The 22755-nt window shown below is 40.8% G+C and overlaps 1 protein-coding gene across 21 annotated transcripts in view; it reads right to left on the bottom strand.

Moving 5' to 3' along the window:
- cacna1g (calcium channel, voltage-dependent, T type, alpha 1G subunit) overlaps positions 1–22755 on the bottom strand; it is a 219732-nt gene that overhangs the window by 11055 nt on the left and 185922 nt on the right. For 16 of the 21 annotated variants that reach the window (XM_069517470.1, XM_069517453.1, XM_069517454.1 and 13 more), the window contains 7 exons: positions 9835–9986; positions 8333–8442; positions 5321–5454; positions 3075–3145; positions 1972–2050; positions 1522–1643; positions 743–1165 (listed from right to left, as the gene is read on the bottom strand). In XM_069517470.1, coding sequence (XP_069373571.1) covers positions 743–1165; positions 1522–1643; positions 1972–2050; positions 3075–3145; positions 5321–5454; positions 8333–8442; positions 9835–9986 — 1091 coding nt within the window. The remainder of the gene's footprint in view (positions 1–742; positions 1166–1521; positions 1644–1971; positions 2051–3074; positions 3146–5320; positions 5455–8332; positions 8443–9834; positions 9987–22755) is intronic. The other 5 variants (XM_069517456.1, XM_069517451.1, XM_069517460.1 and 2 more) reach the window with 1 other exon arrangement.

Genomic DNA, 22755 nt, shown 5'->3' with positions numbered 1-22755 from the left:
CTACAGGGGCCAGACACACACACACACACACACACACACACACACACACACACACACACTGTGAGCTATCCTGGTATAAGTCGGTGCATTTTCTGGACACATTAGTGACTTGTAATAAACCATAATCATATCCCAGTGTCTAACATGTGAAGACAAAATGTCAATATGGAAAAAGTACATGTTGCACACATGTGGAAGAAATTTTTTAATTTAAAGAGAACTCAGTAAATAAATGACATCAGTCAGGGGAACAGTCTCGTAGCTCCTAGCAGGAAGTGACCGCGGAACATCTGTCATGTGACACAGGAGGCTGTGCAGCCAGAGGAGAAGCCATCGTTTTGACCTCCAAGTCATCTGCACATGTGTTTAATGTGTTTAGAATAATCTGATCATAGCAATACATGCACTGACATGACTTTGTGAGGGTTAAGGTAGTGGCGTATAGCTATAATGTGACCTATATGTGAAAAAGGGTTAATACAAGTGTCTCAAGGGAAAAATACAAACTGCTATTGAGCATCTACAACTTACCTCAACTGCTCCTATTTATTCTTATTGACCTCTTCTGATTTTACTAAAATCCAATATTTATGTCATTAAGCACAAACATTACCAAACCATGTAAACATGATGAAGCTGATGAAGGAGAATGCCCTAAGGTGCCTTCAATGTCTCAACCAAAAACACCAGCCTTGTGCGCACACGTGACAAAATGTGAAAACAACATGAAAAGATTTCATACCTCCAGTGGGGGATCAAGACACGAAGGGGGGTCTGTACTGATGTTGACTGAATCTCTGGTTATGTCAGCAGTGGGTGAGTCCATCGGTCCGTCCCGCTCCTGTTCCCTGTCCATTCCTCCGGGGAACCTCCAGGGCGAACCCCCAGAGCTCGACCGGTCCATGCCCAGTGCCAGAGGGTTCAGCTGGGGCGACCTTGTTGCCATGTCTCCCATGTCTGTCTGGAGCTCCAGCTCCAAGTCTGCCTCAGGCAGTGCTCCCTCTTTGGCCTCCTTGTTGCTCTCCTCCAGGTGCTTCATCAGGACGGCAATGACGACGTTGACCAGGACGAACTGAGCAGTCAAGACAAAGGAGACGAAGTAGATAGGAGAGACCACCGTGTTGTAGCAGGTGTTGGTGTCCTGGGCGCAGTCTCTTAACGTGTCCTGGAAGAAGCAAGAAAACACAACATTAATACACTGGCTAAAGCTTTAACAGCAAAATAAACCCAAATAGTAGACGGAGGACAATTAAAAACTCTGTATTTCATTGAGTCATACAAGTTTCCAGTCAGTCCTATATTTCAACAACTATTGCAAAGGATTACCATGAAATTTGGTACAGCCATCACTGATTACTGGTCATGTGCAACAGGGGGGATGGTTGTCTCGATGACATACCAACACATCAGCACCAAATCTGCCTTTTGTTATTCTGCCCGACATATGTGCACATATCACAGACTGAACCTGCTTTTGTCTACGTCTGTGCTTATGACCACAAACTTCAAAGTTAGTTTCACCTTCATTATTCCATTCCAGTTGTCTCCGGTGGAAACTCTGAAGAGCAGCAGGAATGCCATACCGAAGTTTTTAAATGTAGCGTAGCGGCCCAGACCCTCACATGGGTGGAGCTCATCACAAACTGTGGAGACGGGGGAAAGAAGGGAGGGGACGGAGAGATACAAGGAATTGAGAGACGGAAAGATGGAGAGAGGTTCACAGCTTTTCGGTTGTTACAACACAGGGCTTTGCAATGAAGTGATAATATCTGTAATAGTATCTCAATACTCTGAAAGCTACCAGCCACAATTAAAGAGATCAATATGGTATTTAAACAAAAGGATTCTACAAAGCAATTGACACCAGATTGATTTAAGAGGGTGATAATTTAATACAGAATTCCTATTATCTTAGTATGAGCTTCCTCTGCTTTGCCCTACTGCCTTTATGCATTTGGCACGTGTGCTTACTCAAGTCACCAAACAGCTCCACTCCCAGAGCTGCATAGATAAAGAAGAGAAGCATGAAGAGAAGACCCAGATTCCCCACCTGCAGAGAGACAACAGGATGGGAGAGGGATTAGTCAGAGGACAGACGTTCTAAGCAAAATAAACCAATAACAAGGGACAACAAACAGCTCATTCCAGAGAGAAATAAAAGGCTGCAAAGCACCAAGGGAAAAACATGCTTCGGCAACTGACTAAACCCCTCCCCTGAGTAGCCATTGTTCAAACTTAGCTAACAAATCATAACTAGGCAAGCTGTGGATTTCTCTGCACATGGAATCATTGTGTATTACACAGATGAAAAAGATGCCCCAAAGACAACTAGCACTTCCTCTGCAAAGTGTTTTTTGCTTAATTCATCTACTCCAGGTGATTAAAGGATAATGTGGGCTACTTTGTGATGTTGTCAAAAGGCCATTAAGATTTTTTAATAACATGCTATTCTGTTACAGCCAACTAAGAAGTCAAGGCGATACTGAATAACAACTTTGACACAAATGTTAATTTAGGTATGGAAAGTTTTTCGGGTTCTCTGTTGCTCTTTTATACTCTCAATGCTAATCAGCACGTAGAAACCTGCACACACCTCTCTCACCCCCTGCTGGATTTATTATTTATGAATATTTCTGACAAGTTTGAGGAGGAATTAGCCTGGAACAACACTCAATCTCTGTGAGGCACACAGAGTATCAAAGAATGCTGAGAACACTTTGTGTTATTTTTTCACTCGATCCAAACACTTTGGAACTTGTTCTAATTTAACAACTCTGTCACCCTCAAATCCACCCACCATCATTCAAAACAAAACCTCAAGCTACATTCGCTTCTCAATCACAGCGGGAGGCTGATAATGCAAATAAGGGTCTCTAGAGCTGGCGTAAAGCTCATGGGAAAAGACTACACCCCTGAAACTGAAGAATACGTCCCAAAAAAAGACACGCTTCTGGGATGTAATTTTAGGAAGAGCTTCTGTGGGATGTGTTTGGATGTGTGAGATCGGATCCATGGCAGTGTGAGGAAGGAAAAGAAGAGTCAGTGGATGTTATTTCACAGAGTTGACTGTGTACCTGAGGCAGGGCTTGCATAACAGTGTCCAGCAAAGCTCTCATCCCCACCGCCATCTTCAAGAGCTTCAATACTGTGGGGACACACAGAAAATGAAAAAAAGTTGTCTTGACAATAGTAAGATTTTTCAGTATTACTTATAGAACAGGGACTGGAAAAGGACACCTTTTGCTCACTTAGAATCTAATCTTACTATTAGTGGAGTCAAAGATTTGTATTAAAGCGTATTAAAGGTTGCAGTTTGTTTAGATCACTGGTATGATAGCGGGGTTCCGATGATGAAAAACAAGGCTGAGATTAAAAATATGAATGGATGGAATAGAAGAGGTGCACAAGGAAGGCTGAGGTAAAACACTGACGTAAAACAACAAACCCTGAGGCCTCCTAGGTTAAACATTAAAGACTGATATTTTACCACATCACCAGTCCACACACTGAGTTTTTTTCACTCACTTACGCACACTAATACAACAAACTTTTAATATGACATGTCACAATTTGTATTACCTTAATAGTAGGAATGATTGATAGCCCCAGTAGTGGGAGGTAACAAAGTACCTTTGCTTGGTTATTGTACTTAGGAACATTTTTCATGCAACACTACTAAAGTACTAAACTATACTTTTATTCGAGTACATATATCAGCAAATATCTGTACTTTGCGCTCCACTTTTACAATGCGTTGTGTTACATGTTCACATACTTGATTTTCACTAACATCACTGATGAAGAAACACCTAAAATTCATTCGGTAGAGGCCACTGTTGAGACGCTGCCGTAATGATAGGCATAAGTTCGGGGCTAGTTGGAAAACTGCTAATACCGTTGAGCTACTTCCCTATCTGGCCTCCTGGGCTAAGTCAGTCATAACAGAGCTTCTCTATATTTTCTCCCTAAAGGTACCCTAGGAGGTGGAGCGGGTGGTCCACCAACTGGATGGTCTGCAGTTCGATCTCTCCCCTCGTCTCCCACATTCTGAGAACCAAAGTGTCCATTGGCAAGATACTGAAACCCAAATCGCCCCTTACGGCTGTGTTGAAAGTGTATAATTGATGTATGCTAGAGAAAGCAATGCACATAGATGCACTGCATGAATGTGTGTGTGAATAGGTGAATGGCAAAAACTGAACTGTTCAGCACTTTGAGTCGGTATCAAGTACACTGAAATGTACCAATAATTGTATATTCTTTACATAGGCTGCTTACGTAAAATAAAATAAATAAAGCTCTCAGCGCTAACAAGTTAACTGACTGATCGTTAGATTATCTCGTTCTGTCCTGTGCTAAAGTGACCATTATATTCAGAATGCAATTCATCTTGGTTACATCTAAATCCAGTCTGGATATAAGATGTATAGTGATATAAGCCAACAGTGAAAGAAGCCAGCTACTGCTCCCACATCACACACAAGAGGATTAGTTTGTGGCTCTGCTGTGTGACAGTAATCAATAATGATTTCCTGGCTACTTCTTCTATTATACATTCAGTAATCAGCCAAAACAGATGAGCTTCCCTCCCGCCTGTCTTATCTCCTCTTCCTCCCAGCTCCTCTCTCCTCTTCCCCCTCTGTGCTCTCCTCCACTGTAATCAGCACCGAGCACGCAGGGAGTTTAGGCATCTACCTTCCCCGTGCTGAACCTCCTCCATCCATTTCCACCATTTATTTTGCTACACCAAATTCCTCCTCTGTCTCTCACCCACCTACACACCTCTCCTCTGTTCATTTATCTCCTCATTCAGTCCATCACAACTTCTTTTTTCACTCTGCCATCAATTGCTCCTCTTTCCGACCTCTCTCCATCTTCTTATAATCTATTTTGGGGTCCAAAGTTGTTCATCACTTGCTCTACATCCTCCTTTTATTTCTCTCCTTTCATTTTTTTCTTCCATACCAAGTCTTGCAACTTAATTCACTTACTGTCATAATGAGTCTCTCCCTCACCCTCTGCTATCTTCCTTGAATTCTATGTTTCTCACCCTCTTGCTTTCTTACTCTTTGTTCCATCTCAGTGCTGTGTTTGTCAGCTAACTTTTCGGGGCCATCTGCTCAGCTCACACCCTGCCCCAACCCTGCTGCAACTTGCCATGCAAAAATAACAAGGGGAGTCCCGGGGATGTGGCTGTTTCACAAGGCATCTTAAAAGCATAGTACCGTAAAGGAGACCGGAACCTGTCTGTGAGAGAGTTGTGCCAGGGGATGCAGGGATGAATGGATGGATAGAGGGGGGAGGAGTGAAGAGACCATACCTCGTGCAATCCTCAGCACCCTCATGATGCGGATAATGGTGGGGTTGATGGGCAGTGAAGCGTTGACCTCAATCTCCTCCAGAGTGATGCCCATGATGGACAGCAGCACGATGGCCAAGTCCAGCTGGTTCCACCTACACAGACACACACACACAGAATTACTAATCAGTCCCTAACACTGATTTTAATCACTTAGACTCTGTTCAGACCTGGTTTTAACATCCGTCCTGACCGATGCGATCACAAGTGGACAGCTCTAAGTGAGTTGCATTGATGACGCACTTGAGATCTGATCCAAAACCAGATCACTCATTCAGAAGTCGTCTACGTGTATGGTCACATTCTTACAGTTGTGTTAAAGGTTCACTGATGTAGCCTTCAGTTGTAATAAAAACTCAAAAGGTCTTTAGTTTGTCCTGTCTGGGCTACTGTAAAAAGAAAAACATGGTGGAGCGGACCCGCTCCTAATGAAATATAAAGTATTTCAATATAAAGAGCCCATTCTAAGTTAAATAAAACAACAATTTGTACAATTTAGATGATTATACATGAGTGAAAACACCAGTTAGACTATTTATGTCAATTTCTGCCAATAGATCCCTTTCACCTCAATCGTACACACTGGACCTTTAACACAATTGCATTCTGGGCCACATATGAAGGACCACCCCTGATACAGTTTCACAATAAATCAAAAGTATTTTTAGTCTTCACAGGGTTTCTACTGTTTCTCTGTTCTCTCCGTCTCACATTGATGGACAGAACCACACATTGACAATAGACATACATGTATAGTCAGACTAGATAACAGAATGACACATATTTATTTGCATTAAGAGCGACGAAGTGAACACATTCAGGATGCATTGTGATACGTGACCAGGCGTATTTAGAGCTGCCCTATTGTTATAGGATCTATCAGGACAGATGTTTATACAGGATCATAAATCACTTTTTTCATCTAGTGGCTAATTTTCTTTCATAGAGATGTGAAATTGTGTCACATGACTCTCTTGGACGAGGGTTTGAATGGACTCACAGGTCCCCATGACCTTAGACTCAACAATATATTAATGGTTAATACTCATCAGTAGGAAAAAAACTGTGGAATTTCTTTTGAGACTCTGCAAGAGCTTTGTCCTGTTTTGAGAAAATTACTTCTGATGACATGTCATAGTGATGTCATTGGCTTGGAGACACATTTATTATTTTGTGTATAAAAAAAACAGTGATGCATACATAGATGTTTCTGTTTTTTCCATCTGTTATTTGCAGGATTATGCAAAAACTACTGGAGGAATTACCATAAAACTTGGTGAAAGGGCTAAAGAAGAATTAATTAATTTTGGTCTGGATCTGGATCAAGGGGCAGATCCAGAATAATTTTTCTTTTTACTTTCTTTAACATTGTGAGATAAGGCATTTTCAATTTTCATTTATTTCTCAAAAAATAATTAATGAATCTTCAGGGAATATTTATGAGTGTGTGCAATTTGGTTCAGATCCAAATAAAAGTCAGCATCTAGTGAATTTAAATGTGGTTTTAAAGTGGGCTGTTGGCCCTTGGCGGAGGTAAGTTCTACTGAGTGCCATTCTTTCTATTAGGCAGACAGGTTTCCAAGCTGCCATTCTCAAGGCCATTTGAATATTATGGGACACAAAGGTATTAAAGTAAAGGTGCTCATTTGCACAAAAGAATTTCAGGGCATTTTTGGATTTGAGACTAAGACTAGATGCTACCATGCAAAATGTCCATACTATAAATAAAGTTGCATTTTGTAGGATGTGCGCTGTGACACACAATTTATTGAGTGGGACTTTTTGGAACAAAATGAGAACAAAGACTCAGACTGAATGATGCATGTTTCTGCAGCTGCAGTGCTACAAACTTTGTACAACTTTTCAACCCTGCAGTGATGAAGTGTTTAACACTTTTCGATTTTTGGAATGTGTGAGATTTGGGATTTAAAATTTTTCCAGAGATGACAGAAATAAACTGCAAAACTTAAGTCATCCACAGGATACTGATCATTTTCTGGATGAAAGTGCATGGGAGAGGGCAGACTATTTCAGTGTTATGAAGCAAGCTGAAAAACCAGCAGCAGTATCATTTCATTTTAGTATCGTAAAGAGCGATATGGTGCGTTCAGATCAGTCAGTGGGACACTCTTTTACTGTAACTTCAAGTGTTGTGAGCAAATCTTAGTTCCTTGTGCAATGAATGTGGACAGAATGTTTGTAATAAAGTACATTTATAAAAAGTGAAGATAGTTGTAGGTGGTCGTACTAATCAGGTTTGTCTATTTAATGTCCACATTTAGATACTCAAAGTGCACAAGTAAACACAAAATCAACTTCAAAATTCAACAAGCCTGTAAAATTAGTCCTCTGGGGGTCTTGGCTGAACGTTGTGTTTATCTGTTTGTGTGTATCTGTGTGTATTGAGGTAATATCAAACTGCATTGCAGCCAACAGCAAAAAAAAAAAAAAAAGGATAATGGTCTGCTCTGGCAAAGAGAATGGACATCATGGAGCCCTTGGTGGTCAGTTTGGGTCCAGAAACTATGAGGGGGTGTTTGTGTGTGTATTCATGTATGTGTGATGTGTGCTTGTATATGTTTGTGCTGATGCGATTGTGTTTGTGCATTATTGTGTGGTTTTCAGCAGGAAGCCAGAGATTTCGAAGCTATGAAATCATCTAAGGCAGCATTTTTTATGAGTGTTTAACAAGGCTGTTTGTATTCATACAGGCCTCGCTGAGAACCGTGCACTGAGCACCTTGGAAAAAAAGCTCATTTGAGTTCTTCGAAGGCTGCCTCAGATTTTCCACATGACTCAGGGGTTATAGAACGGTACCTTTTGAACAAATCTATTTGAATGACATGCCTGCTAAAATGTCAAACCGCTAAACTTAGAGGGAGATGTTTATCCGGAATCTCCGTCTGACCTAGGTCAGAGACGTTCAGGAAAGGTCACATTGTCACTTTAGGAAGCAGTTATGTAAATACTGACTTGTCCTTGAAAAAGCGTCGGAAACCAAAGGCCACCAGCTTGAAGACGGACTCCAGGACAAAGATGAGGGTGAAAATGTAGTTGCAGATCTTTAATGCCTCGTCCAACTCCTGGGAGAGCAAAGATTTAAACGTTAGATTTGAACAAACTGCAGCAGCATCCATCTTAACAAGCCAGTAAACCCAGAATTAAATATTGTGTTATTCTCCCAGAGTGAGCTGTGGCTTTCATCAATCTTTTATTAAAATTTGCAATGAACTGCAGTGAAAACAGTGGTTTTTATATTTACTTGACTCAGATTTAGTTTGCTATGGTTCATTGTAAATGTACAATTTTCCTGCATTTACATTGTTCCCAAGGAATAGCACAGAGTCCATTTTGTAAACTCTGTCCTTTTCTCCAAAATTAGCTGTTCCATTAATAGATCCCTCATATCGCCCTCCCTCATTCTCTATGAAAAGGCCATTAGAATCAAAGTGTCCATTTTAGCCTGTGGGAGAATTCAACAGTGCCCATGTGCGTGTAAAAACTGACCTTTAACTGAGAGACATGGAGAGAACTGGTAGCCAGCAGGGATTTCACAAAATCCTCACTGGTGGCCATCCGTTAACTAACGGCTTTTACCAGTAAGTGACAGATCCCTTTAATGAACTATATTATAACATTACAACCTGTTCAACATCGTTATCGATGATACTCACACCAAGAACCCTGTATACAATATTCTACAGAATCCCTCAAGGCTGTCTATGAAATCACGCCCTGATTCACGGAAGACTGCATTGCAGCCGAATGACTATGCTCTCCCGTTTCGAAGGATCCTTCAAATGTGTCCTTTCAGCTCAGATCAATTAAGGCTCCAAAGGGTGGCTCTTGTTCAGGCCAACTTTAACCAGGATTCATTGCACTTCAGTCACAAATTGCTTTTCAACAAGATAATGTTGGTGGCTGACTCTCAGTGGAACATCCAATGCTTACACTTCTGATTAATAACTGTTGCTGGTTCTGTCAGAGGTTTCTTCCTGTTAAAGCAAGTTTTCTTCTCTCCGCAGTCGCCAAGTTTTTCCTCGTTGTGGGAATTGTTGCATTTCTCCTTAATTTTGTCTTGATCATATTATGTTAAGTCCTTTGGGATAAAAGGAAATTGAACTGAAATAGCAATTTGAAGACTTTAATTCAGTTTAAAAATGCTGAATATTTTCACACAATAAATAATTTGTTATACTGTTTCTCCTGATTTTTTTATTTATTTATTTAGATCATGTACTTTTATTTTGCTGGGCACTAAATTTGCATGGTAGAACAGGATGTGATATATTGCTGCCCAATATTGCCCAATATGCTGCACAAGATTTGCAATCAAATCCAAATGTAGGTGCCACTAAATCACTACTACAAGATTTCAAGAGCACAAGACAACCTCTGGGAGTCATTTTGAATAATTATTAGAATCCATGTATCAACATTTGAAGTCAACCGCCCATGATTCCCCTCCCTCTGACCCGGGGCTGCTCGTAGTGCTCCATGGACATGGTGATGACGTTGAGCCCGATGACGATGGTGATGAACAGGTCCAGGTAGTGGCTGGTGCACATCTTGTGGATGAGCAGTCGGGTGGGGGAGTAATCGGAGTAGTAGGGCTTACTCTGAGCTTCTGTTGGAAGTGGGAAGTCGGGGGGGGAGAGGTTTGCAGGGAGTGTGGGGGAGGAGGAGGAGGAGGAGGAGGGATGGGGGGGTTTTCATAAAGTGAGACAGGAGGATATACACTTGGACACTGCACAATTGACCTGCTGTGTTTGAAGAGCGGAGCCTCCGAAGCTGCTTTAAAAAAAGAAGTGGTTAGTGGAACATGACAACACCTCCCTGCACACTATAAACACTGTAAATGTGTTATAACCACTTACGATGGCTGACTCACAGTAAGAAAAGAAACGTGTAAAGAGATGTAAGGAGATTACAAAAGGAGGGAGGCAGATCAGATAATGGGCAGGGAGAGAGACAGACTCCAGCCACGCTCTCCTGTGGTCTGCAGTCATGACTAATCAAATCAAATCTCCTCTCCTCAGATCAACACTTATTTAAATTGACTCTCCCCTGAGTGAGTGTGATGGGAGATAAACAGCGTTGCTAAATGTCTCCATGTGTGTGAGGCAGAGTCTCCATGGAGGAGGCTGCTGTTGGAATATTTGGGTCTGGAGATTTGGTCATCTCTCCCTCTGCCTCCCTGATCGCCATGTGACTGCAGCCTCCCCTGATCTCTTCCACCTCCCTCGTCGGAGGAAAAGAATATAACACAAGAGAGAAAGTTTTCCACACTCATCCATCACCTTGTTCCTCACCTCCTTCCTCCATCCACAGAGGATGGATGGATGGGCTGGGGGGCGAGGAAGAGGAGAGAGGAGGCTCGCTCTATGTATTACCCCTATCGCTCCATCAGTGAAGGAGGTGCTATAGCAAATGACAGAGACACATGGGTATACTGAAAATCCAAGAATCCTTTGGGTGTTGTGAGCAATCCAGCTCTGCCCAATTAGCCCAGGTGTATTGCTTTGGCTGCAGCTGTGCTGGGCTGATTCCCAAGATGTGGTGTGTGTGTGTGTGCGCGTGTGTGTGTGCGTGTGCGTGTGCAGTTCATGGTGCATGTCTAGTGGTTTCCTTCTCGCACTGGAGAACCTCAGGGAATAAGAGAGGAGTGCTGAGTGGGCAGTGTGTTAAAATAAATATACCCACCTGTCCCTGGTGTTAAATATACATCTGCAAACTTTTGGGATTGAAATTTGTGTCATTGAGATAAACCCAACTCCTGACTCCTCCCTTTAAGAAGCTATTTTTACAGTTTTTGGCCAATCACTAATATTGGCTGCTCTGTAGACAACAGATACAACAGATACTACATGTTATCTTTAAAATAGTGAAAGAGCTTTGCCCTATGAGCAATGAGGGTTAATTGATCACTAATATGTTGCCTTTTTTGTACTTTATACATTTTCAGCAGTCATGTCGTCCGTCTTTACATACAGTCTATGGTTTTGGCAAAAAAACAAAGAATTAAGGTTTGATTTTCTTTGCTATCAATTAAATAATGGCACTGTCGACAGCTAAGTTTTGGCAAAGGTCTGTACTCCACTGAGTGCTTTCAAGTTAATTATTCTGTATATGTGCACAAGGGTCATCTCTGCTATTTTGTGCCTGCTGGTAATGACTGATAGTGACATTACTGGGGAGATGAAGGTGAATGCTGGCGGAACCACAGTGATAGAGCCTGACTGCTCCTGAGCTCCTACAGAGATGTGCGTGCCAGAAAGTTGGAAAAATTTGGCTTCTGGTGTGCTTGGTCTGCCTCGGTGCATAAACACACGGAAACTGGTTGGCATCCTGTTTTGCTCTTTTGCACCTCAGGCGCTGGAATCGTGTTGGCACCAACCCTGCCTCATCTTATCAGCAGCTTTTTAATGAATGAGGTGAACCTTTTTATGAACATTTCACTGAGTAGACAGTGATAAAGCATGTTTACAGTGCGTTGGGTAAGTCTGGGCACATGTCTGTGAATCCGGGCAGCTATAGGTATGGCCCTTGAGGGATGCACCAACTTGGTTCGTTCAGTGGGGGTTCCTATTTACAAGCTCCTCCATCATGTTTAGATGAACAAACATTATTTGTACTCTGCTCTACTTAGTGTGTGCAGGTGCTCGACAAGCTGAGGCAGACAGACGCACACACACACACAACAGCAGCCCCTTTCTTTCACCTCCTCTTCGTAATTCCCTAATTTATCTAATTGAACTGCCAACACAACTTTTTCTATAGCATCTGTCCTATTTACATTACTATCTCAAAAAATACAAGGTAGAGAAAATCTGATTAATATGGGCTTTAAATATGTAATTTGAGGAGTAACTAAGCAGTAGTCTTAATATTATGGATGGGGCAGGAAGGGCAAGACCGAACAAGAGGTAAGGGACAAGATAGACAGAAACCTTTTGGCTAAAGCTCAACTAATCTCCAGAAGAGCAAGGAGGGAATTAAGTTACAGAAGAAAAGGTGAAAGTTTAGAAAGTGAAATTACTTGGACCGCTGCAACTCTGCAGCTCTCACTTTTCTCCGCCACAGGGGAAAGAGGTGAGCGTCTCTTAATGAGGAATGGAATATCTTTTATTACCATTGAGTAAGGTAGAAACAGATGGCAATATATGAAGAAATTAATGAGGAAATACTGTTTTAGCTATTGCTCTCTCTGTCCCCCGCCCTTCACTGATGTGGCAGGCGGAGCCTCCTCTCTCAGCTCTGACATCACTTTGACCATGAACAAGGATGGATGTGAAGGCACAGAGGGGTCACAACCTGCCTCTGCATCTTCATATCTAACAAGAATTCACTGTACATTAAACAGACCAGTCAGGACCATGATCTCATGGGGACTTAGATCTCATAGAAATTTCTAAAGCTGAGGGTTTTTTTGTTTGTTTGTGACCAAAATGGAATCAATTTAGGCTTTTTATCCAACAAGCTGTCCAAGTTGGGTCTCTCTATCCCACTCTATCTTCTTTTATTGCCAGTGTCCATCAGATGTAGCTCTGTTGCGCTGCGGCTGTGTCAGGCCTGCTATATGTTCACCTTTGGTTCCCTTTTTTTCACTCTTAAAGTGCAGAGGCTGCATTTTTTAAAGCTGAACAATCACTTATGGGTTCGTAAGAATGCCACAATATGTTTGAGATTTTAAGATAATTAAACTTCGGAGATGTATGTGATTTGTTACTTCACTGAAGGATCTAGGATTTCTCTAAATCAGGGGCCATAAAGGGGCCACAGTTTTATATTATTGTCATATTATTGTTAGTGACTAGATAAAAAAAAAAAATAAGACCACGGACAGAACAGGGGCCCCTCAGATTTTAGCTGGGGCCAGTGTCCCCAACTTTATCCGATCCTGGAATTTGTCCTTACAGTGAGGCCTATACAGCAAATCATTCGACACAAACTTTTGTTTTGTCAAAAACTCAGCACAGGCAACAGCTGGTGAGGAGTGGGACAGATACAGGCTGGACTGAAAAGTTTGGTTCAGTCTCCTCCTGCTCTTCATTATGACTAATGATGTGTTTAATGCAGAAGAATTCACTATATCCCGCACTGGCCTTTTCGTCTGTAATTTAGGTTTTAAGAAAAACTGGGGGTTGTCTTACATTGGAGGACTTGCATTCAACTCCATGGAGCCAAGAATAACAAATGTTACAGATGATAATAAAAGAGTCTGTAAAATGCTGTCAGGCTCAGTATTTCTCACCTCTTCCAGCGCCTGACAGAAGATAGTGTGAATCTGACAAGATGCAAAACATTTTTTGTATTACCGCGTTTCATGTTTCACTTATAACAGATAAAAGGTTTCAGTTATGAAGAACTACTTCTCCTAAGATAAATGGCATCATGGGGAAACTTCCCCGACAGGACAGATGTAAGTATTTCCTATCCTCAGAAAGTCTATTTCTTATAAACAGATGTTTGCAAAACAGAAGCTGTCTTTTAATCAGGGTCGTCTGATAGTTTGGTCAATAGGGAGTAACACTGACCACAGCTGTGGTTCTGGAAAGAAATGTCCTATTCATTTTCTTCATTGACGTTTCAAAAATTCAATTCAAGCTTTTAAGTCGACCTGACCGCAACAAATTTAATTCTAAGCATTAAAAAAATTGGAAAATGGAAAAAAAGCAAAAGGTGGGGGAACTACACATCCCATAAATCAGAGCAAAAGATCCCTTTCCAATCTCCTGGCTTGTGGTAAGTCTAACTTTATGGATGATAATCAAAATCTCTATTCAGAAAATAAATGGGATTTTACATCCAGAACTACTGTTGAGCTCTGTAGGCTAGTTCTTCTCATTTGCATACCTTTCTGTTTTTATTGTTCGACAATGGAGCAAGTACGAAATAGTTATCTATTTGCAGCTGACATATACAATTACATGTTAATCACTCATTCCTAAGCTGTACTGCAGCACTGGAGCTTGGGAGAAAGAATGCAATTATAAATCTTAAATGCCTAATGTGGATGTACAGTAGGTGGTTTTTCTATACACTGCTCCATTGTTGGTTGGTGCAGTAATTTTACTAAAAGTAAAAACAAAATATCTTTTTCCCACAAATGTACATTTTTTTGCTTGTGTAACATCCATAATGTCAGCAATATGATAGAATTGTGGTTACTACAGGACTCTGACACAGCGATAGAGCTGTAGCTCAGCTGGAAAGTGCAGCAGCCACATCCTGTGGACATTGGGCGTTAGGTTTCCTGCATGACTTCACTGACTGTAAGGAGATCTAAAGCCCCTGCTGAAAATCTGCCTGCGGTCTGACAAACAAAAAGAAGGCATAAAATAAGACTTAAAGAATTCCCTGTCCAATAACAACTCCCGAGAGCATCATTCCTCCTCCTTTTACCTTCTATTCTGTACTCACCTTTTCCTTCATGAAACCCTACCTTCCTCATCTTTTCAGCTCTAAAGGTTGAGGATTTGGTCTGGGAGTTGCTTTTGGATGCGACCACACTCAAAAACATATTCCATACATTTCCGAGGCGGTCTTTGTTGGGAAATACAGAGACAGTATCAGGGTCCTTGGCTTGTGGGACCGATGAGTAAGTACACCACGGCACAGCACTATGGGGTATACTGTGACCGTGTGGGTGAGCGCACATGTTGAGTATGGGTCTGGAACACGGTGGACCTACAGCTGACCTGAATGTGGAGGGGTGTCCAGGAGGTTGGGAAGTGGAAAGGATGTTGTATACTGGCTACTCAAAACAACACAAGACACTGCTATGGCTTTGGTTCACTGGTGCAATGGCTGCTGTTTTGCTGGATCTCCTTTTGATTATGCCTGAAGGCTCTCTGGTTGTGTGATATGTCCTGAATATTATGATATGAAGTGCAGATTGATGTAGGTGAAGCTATAGATGAGATGTAGAGACTAAAGTTTGCATCCTGGGTGATAAAAAAAAGAATGGTTGTGAAAGGAAGACCAGGGCACGGGCTATAAAAGCAGCAACAATGCACTTTAGAGGTAAAAGACATGAATTGAAAGGAGTAAAACGTCAGAGAGAAAGATTAATATTTTTACACATTTGGGAAGCAGCAGCTTGATTGGATGCAGCGGCTGCTTTTATGCCCCTGTCCTTCATGCTGAATGGCTCAGTAGTAAACCTTGAGACTCAGTGTCTGCCGGGAAAAAGAAATCTGTCAACATTCAGTGTCAGGGACTGGACGTCCAATTTTAAAATCCAGCAAACACAGAGTCTAAAGACACAAGGGACAACATAAACAGTTACTTTAAAACAATCGAAATAGTAGTTTACTGGAATCCCTGAATGCTCTGCTGCCTTCCTTAAAAATCAAAGACAGATAAGAGAGAAAAAATGAAATTAATCAAACTGGGAAATAACATTGAGGAGCAGCAGAGCACCTTGAGGAGTCCAGAAGGAAACAAAATAGACAAAGAAACAAGAAAACATGACATCATTCAAAATGACTGGGCATGATAAGACTCACGCACACTCAACTGTACTAATTGACACACACACATTGTGCTGGTTCACATGGTAGACTGACACACCTTTCTGAGTCATACTTGAGCAGGATGGACCAATTGAAATGGGGGACTGAATGGTGAAGGCAAGCGATTGGACAGCGTGAGTGGAGGGCGGAGTAACAGGGATAACAGTGATGGTGAGGTACAGACCGATGGGAAGCTTTTTTAACGGCAGAATGACTTGGTATTTTGAACCCTTCTCCCTTTGTTAAATCCATATTCATACCCAGAGCCACTACAGGTGAAATGAAGGGTGGTTTAACAGTCAATGATATCAATGTCACAGCCTTCCTTGCAACGACTTTTGACTATCAAGTCATATGACTTGGATTTTGACCAATTGGAAACAAGCTTTTCTAAACATTCTACAGTTTAAGCTAAAACCATTCACCATACAACCATAAAATGCACATGAGGTAGCTAAAACCAACCGTGATGACTGTTTCACTCTATTAGTTTTTTAGCCTTAACACTCAGACAGTAGCACATATTAAACTACTGAGTACAGAGGACAACACGCTGGGCACAATTTAGACTATAGTTCTAGTTATTTAAGAGGAAACCTACGAAATCCTGGTGAAGGAAGAGCATAAGTGACATAGTCACTGAAAGTCACTGAAACCTGATGTCAGATCTCACTGACAGCATGCAGCATTTACACTACCATCTATTGGATAGTTTGGACCAATCATGTGAGCTATGCTAGCGGCATGGCTCTAGGAATGGCAATACCAGCCTTGTCGGTCCACGACCACTTAACATATTACAATGGAAGTCTTAACTTTTTAACATGCGACTCTCGTGGCCTCAGAGGGTGAATTCTATGAGTTCAACTTTTCTTCCAGTGCAACCTTGGATTTGACACTGTCATGGCATAAATACTGTCATGAAGATGTCATGATGAAACTGCATGATAACAGCATAAATAAGGTTTGCATGGCCTGGTTGGGTATATACAGTGTGCACAGAGTATGCATCTCCCCTCTGTTGCTTGTCAGTGGAGTGTATGTCTTGCACTCAAACATGCAGAGCTCATCAGCTCTTTTGCGACTTTGGAATCGGCACCATATGCCTGTTCTTGAACATCGCACACATGCATACTAACAGAACAGTTAAGATGCAGCTTTTATTTCTGGACCCCTGCATAGAGAACATCTCTGTTTCTGAGGAGAAAATAATATTTCAAAGTCCACCTCATCATTACATTCAATGCAGCAGGGCAGCAGTACAGTGTGAGACTGTCTGCCATTCGGCTCCATGCTGTTCCCGTCTTGACATTAGATGAAATATTCATCTAGAAAGTTTCCAACATGAAACATTCATAGTGAGTGTTGTTAGGGCAGCTTTTCCTCCCACCAATCACTCACAGCTATTCACTCAAATTAAGTAATTACTGCTTGTTCCCTCGCAGCAGTTAACGCAATTATTAATGTTACAACAGTGTCTTGTGCGGAAATAAATGAGGTTTTCTTTTTACTAATTATATTACTTTTGATTTTCCTTCTCTGGAATATCAACAATCCATCACTGGCTTTTGTCACCTATTCAGTACATATCTATCATCAGTCATTCCTGCCTCCAGATAATGGATGAACTAATATATGTAATGTTTCCAGGAGGCAAATGAGCTTCATTAGCTAGTTTACAAGTTGAAGTTGCATTAATTCATCATGTGGTTAAGTCTGACTCTACTTTCACAACTTAGGATTTCAGCTGCTGGGTGGAAAGTAAGGTGCATAACATCAGGAAACCTCGACACACACCCACTGGCACACCCCCAAGCAGTTGCAGTAACACAGCGGCGCAAAATCTCAAAACTTATGAAAGATTCATCACCTTTAACACATCACTTAACACTGCTACCTACACCTTGTGGCATCAAACTTTTACACCCCTGAGCTACACCTCCGACACTTCCACTGTGACACTCGCTGTCTCCCGCACTTCCTCCTCCTATATCCCCCCTCCCCTCTGAGATTCTTCCCCTCCAACTCACCCCCACTCTCCCTGAAGGACTGATGTTATTAATTACATCTGTACAACAGAGGAACAGAAGAAAGAAAGAGGGGCAATGTGGAACTTCCGTTAGATTCATCTCCGTTAGCTTTGACCTAGATACAGCCAGGGATTGTCACTGAAAGTGCTAATACATGAAGAACAGCCATTCATGGACTGTCAGGCTGCTTTGCACACATACCCACGACGTGTGAGAAGATGATCCTATTATCCTCGTCTTGTTGTTGCCTCCTGGCCGTGTACTGACAACAAAGATTAACTCTGCAACATAGGAAATATCTGTGTTTACCCAGCACAAGGTGATGAGGATTTATGAATCTACACAGAGAAGACAACAGTCAAGTCAGCTGCTGACTCTTTTATCTGCACAGTTGCAAGCTCAACTTTATAATGGAAAACCATAACATAGGAAACCTCTTAAACCTAAAACTGACTGACCATTGTGTGACAGCTTAGCTTTAGATTTACATGTATTTTGGTGGAAAAGATCAGAAAACTGAGTGAATGTATGTCTTTTATGAGGAAGTGGGATTTGGGTTTTTACTCTTAAATCAGGTTTATTATGTTGTTTCCAAGCCATGATTTAAACACCTATGAATCCTCAATCCAATGGTGGAGGAAGTAAAGTAAAAGTTCTGTCATTTACTTTTATAGTCGAGTAAAAGTAAGTACTTGCTTTTTAATATACTTAAAGTATCAAAAATAAAAGTACTTGCAGGAAGCAGCCTGTCCCATAATCCAACGTTCAACAACTCCATTAACTGCTAACTGCATATTCTGTCATATTAATAAATAATGCTGCAGATGACGCTACTGAAAACATTAGCACTGTCATATTAATTAATGGGCGAGTCTCTGCCTCCTCTGAATCCATTATAGATGTTTCTTCACCAGTGATGCTGCTCCTGCAGGAGGCGGGGTTTAAAGTTACCATCCTGCTCTGATAATTTCTCCTCTAATTATGTATTACTTTTAAATAAATACAAAAATGATGTGAACGTGCAATACAATACAATTTAAAAATGTAGTGAGGTAGAAAATAAAGATATTTGCTAAAAATAGTGTAGTATGGTAAAAACAAATCTACTTTAGTAATGCACAGATACATGAAAAATGTATTTAAGTACATTAACACTTACATCCCACATCTGCTTATTTCACTTTATTCGATGTACATATTTCTCATCTGCATTAAGGGTCAAAACGCACTTGCAAAGAAAATGTACTCAAACAAGTGTTTCAGAGATGAATAATTCCTCCCTGCAAACCCATTGTAAGTATGTTACATAAAATGCTTGTTGGAATTGAGAGCAGTTTACTTTATAAAAGCAGGCAACAGATCGAGCTATCACCAGTGAAGTCTTAACTTTGACGCCTTCACCTGAATGTAAGAACGATCTAACCAGCAAAGAGAATCCAAATCAATGTAAAAACACCTAATGGAAAATATCTTGTATGTGAAGACACATGACTGTAAACCATGGGGTTTCAAAGAAACAAAACTAACAATGAAAACAACAGTTTGCTAAGAATCTTTATTTTCTACGCTTTTTTTTGAAGGACTAAATGTGCTTGATCAGGAAACAATTTTCAAAATATATTCAATGACGTGTGGCTTTGCTCAGAGCAAAATGTAAAAAAGGATTGACTTAAATGTGTACCTTACTAACTTGTGCATGGATGTGGCCCCTCTAATTGTGGCCCCATTATGGCCCCTGATTTAGAAAAATCCTAGCTCCGCCATTGAGCAGTGCCATGAGGCAACAAGAGCCAGTGCCTGTTTTGCTAGAATCTTGTGCAAGTCTAATAAAACACACATGAACTGTTGAACTGATCTAAATTTGGTTGTAGTCACTTTCCAACACGTGGAGCAAAGTCAATGTCATGGATGTCAACAAAGTTAGAATCTGATTCTTACCATAATCAGCTTTTCAAATATTTTATGAGGAAAGAAATGCATTTGTTTGTTGATTAAAAACAACCTCTACAGGGAACCTTCAGTTGCAGTCAATGACTGTGGGCAGCTATGGGTAATGTACAGAAGCCGTGAGAGGAAGGACAGCAGGGAAGAGCTGTTGCTGGACTCAGAGTGGGAGGAAAGCTGCAAGAATTACTGGCCCAGTTTGTACCATACTTGAAAATGAATAAGCACAAAAGACATGTTCTTACTATTTTGTTTGGCACCACTGGAAATCCACTCTCTTTTCCAAAGCAACAAGAGAACACAGACAGTGTTGGGGGGAGAAAAAGAACATAACAAAATGAGAAAAGCAAAACAAACTTAAAAATCATGAGAGCTTAAATCAAACAGAGACTAAATGGAAAAGTCACAGGAACGACAGACACGTTGTGACAGACGTAAAATGTAAATATAAGGATTCCAGATACAGTTACCCTCTTTTGTTTGTGTTCACAGCGTTCGAGGTGTATCATTATTTTGTCCATGCACTTGCACCTCTCGATAAAGTGACTGTTTGAGGTGAGATGTGATGACAGAGTGTTATGATCGAGTGAATTCATGTGGGGGCTGACCCAGCCAGAGCTGCTTGGGCTGCAGCGTTGGTCGGCTCAGCCTGTCTGGAAAGTCGAGGGCCATCTGTTAACATGGCAGAGACACAACTCTCTCAGAGGAAGGAACACTAGTGCACGCGCGCCCACAGACACACACGCGCAGACAGACAACCGGCAATTCAAACTCCTACCCTAAGCACACAAAGAAACACAATCTATAACACACTTAAAGCCAGAGCAAAGGATGCAGAAATTAATCATTCAATATGTACCTTTGACCACTAGGGGTCTCTCAATCAAAACAGTAACAAAATACCTATTTTGATGTTGTTGTGAAACAGCGAGAGATCATGGGAGTACTACTGCTGATGAAAATCTACCTGATATGTAAATCACGATTGGGGTAATGTATTGAAGTTTTAATCATGTTTCACATGAAAATGCGATGAATAATCGTATTAGATTTCTCGTGATCAATACGAACAGTGGAGGGATAAAACAGCTGACTGGCTAACTGGTTAGTTCATGTGTTGATTTCCCCGGAGGTTATAGCAGAGATGGAGGACGCCACGGTAGAAGCAGATATGATGTGATTAAGAGATGAACAAAATGAAACATCCTGTTAACCTGAATAAACTGTGAGATTTCTCAGGGTTTGAAACAGTTTGGATAATGTAAATACACAAGTCAACTAACTATATAAGACATCTAGTAGTTTTTGTATGTTTAAATTAATCGTTAGGTTACATGAGCTCTGCCCACTGATCACATACTTCAGAACCATCACCCATGTTGATTGCTTTCTCTTTTCTAGGCTCTCTTTCTCATAATCCTCTCCATCCTTTTTTACTATCCCTCCCTGTCATGGGGCGCCATCTTACACCCAAAACTAAGCAGCATGAAATTTGCTAATTACTTGACCAATCACAAATCACACAGGTATTTAAATTGGCTTGTTTCCTCTACAGATAGTCTTGCTTTCTTAATACCATAGATTACAACCCCTGTTGCTCTGATGCAAAAGACAGTATTTTGTGCAAAACCATAATAAATAATAATAATGCAATGGATTTCACCCATGTTGATCTGCTGTTCTGCTTTATGGCCACATCTTAGCTGACAGGCGTGTTTTGAGAGATAAATATCTGAAGACACAATTCCATTTCATAATACCACCTTTACCTCCCTCACATGTCTTACTTGTGCCACAATACAATGTTTTCAGTTAAAATATCTTCATTAGAGGGCGTTCTCAAGCAAATGTTACTATTATATGTGATACACATACGTACAAATTGTATATATATATATTTCTTCATCGAAACCCTTTAAATTTCCATTGCCACCCCATGAAAAATTCTCTCTGTCCATGATGACCTGGCAAAACCCACCCGCGATTTATTAAGAGACTAAGTACATATCTTTTAACCTTTAATGAACTATAGCCAAAGTGGATTTGGACACACACTAAATGCACTTGCATGCTTAGATCAATAAAATATTGCCCGTGGTGTTGAACAGTACAACAAAAACCATGTATCAGTGCTACTGTTCTTATATTTATCATTACAAGCTCTGCTCTGTCCCATGGTTCTATTCCAGCTACGTGGGGAAACATAAACAACATTTATTCAACAAAGCATTTGTTTTCCAACCTCCTGCAATAGAGAACCTGCTTCCAGCTACTAAAGAATAATTAAACTTGTATATAATTATGTTGAGGGAAACCTGAGGCACTTGGTTGAGGTTTTGACAAAGATTGTAGTCAATTTAATAATGAAAAAGCCAAGGCACAATAGGGTGATCACTTTTTTCAATAAGTCAAGTTAAGAATTTGAATAAAGATTTTACTTCTTCCTAATTCATTTGTCCATATACTGTGGTTGTATCATGTGTCTTGTGGTCTCTCTTATTTTCAGTTATCCTGGCAGCCTATCTTTGCATATAAATTCTTCTGACGAGGGTCCTGAGGGAGAGGATTTCAACAAGTAACGTAAAAAAAATTTTAAGAACACATTTACCCAACCCTACCTTTAACTGGTTCAATATAACAAAAACCTGATACATTAATCAATACTGAAAAGAATTAGTTGCAGCACTAAAGTCATAAACATTATGGGGTACCATTTTTACCATAATTAGGTGGCTACTTCAGTTATGTTATTGACAAAGTATGTAATGAATTATTAAAATGCTGCCTGTAAAGGTTCCAGATGCAGAAGTTATTTTATTTTACTTCTTCAACTGTTGCTGCTGATACTGCCACTGCTGCATACTGCAGTCGGCAGCCTATAGACCGGTGCAAGCATCATTACCCA

The sequence above is a fragment of the Paralichthys olivaceus genome, chromosome 21 (assembly GCF_024713975.1).
Source record: "Paralichthys olivaceus isolate ysfri-2021 chromosome 21, ASM2471397v2, whole genome shotgun sequence".
NCBI classification, from domain to species: Eukaryota; Metazoa; Chordata; class Actinopteri; order Pleuronectiformes; family Paralichthyidae; genus Paralichthys; species Paralichthys olivaceus.
This window is presented reverse-complemented; position numbering and strand designations above follow the sequence as displayed.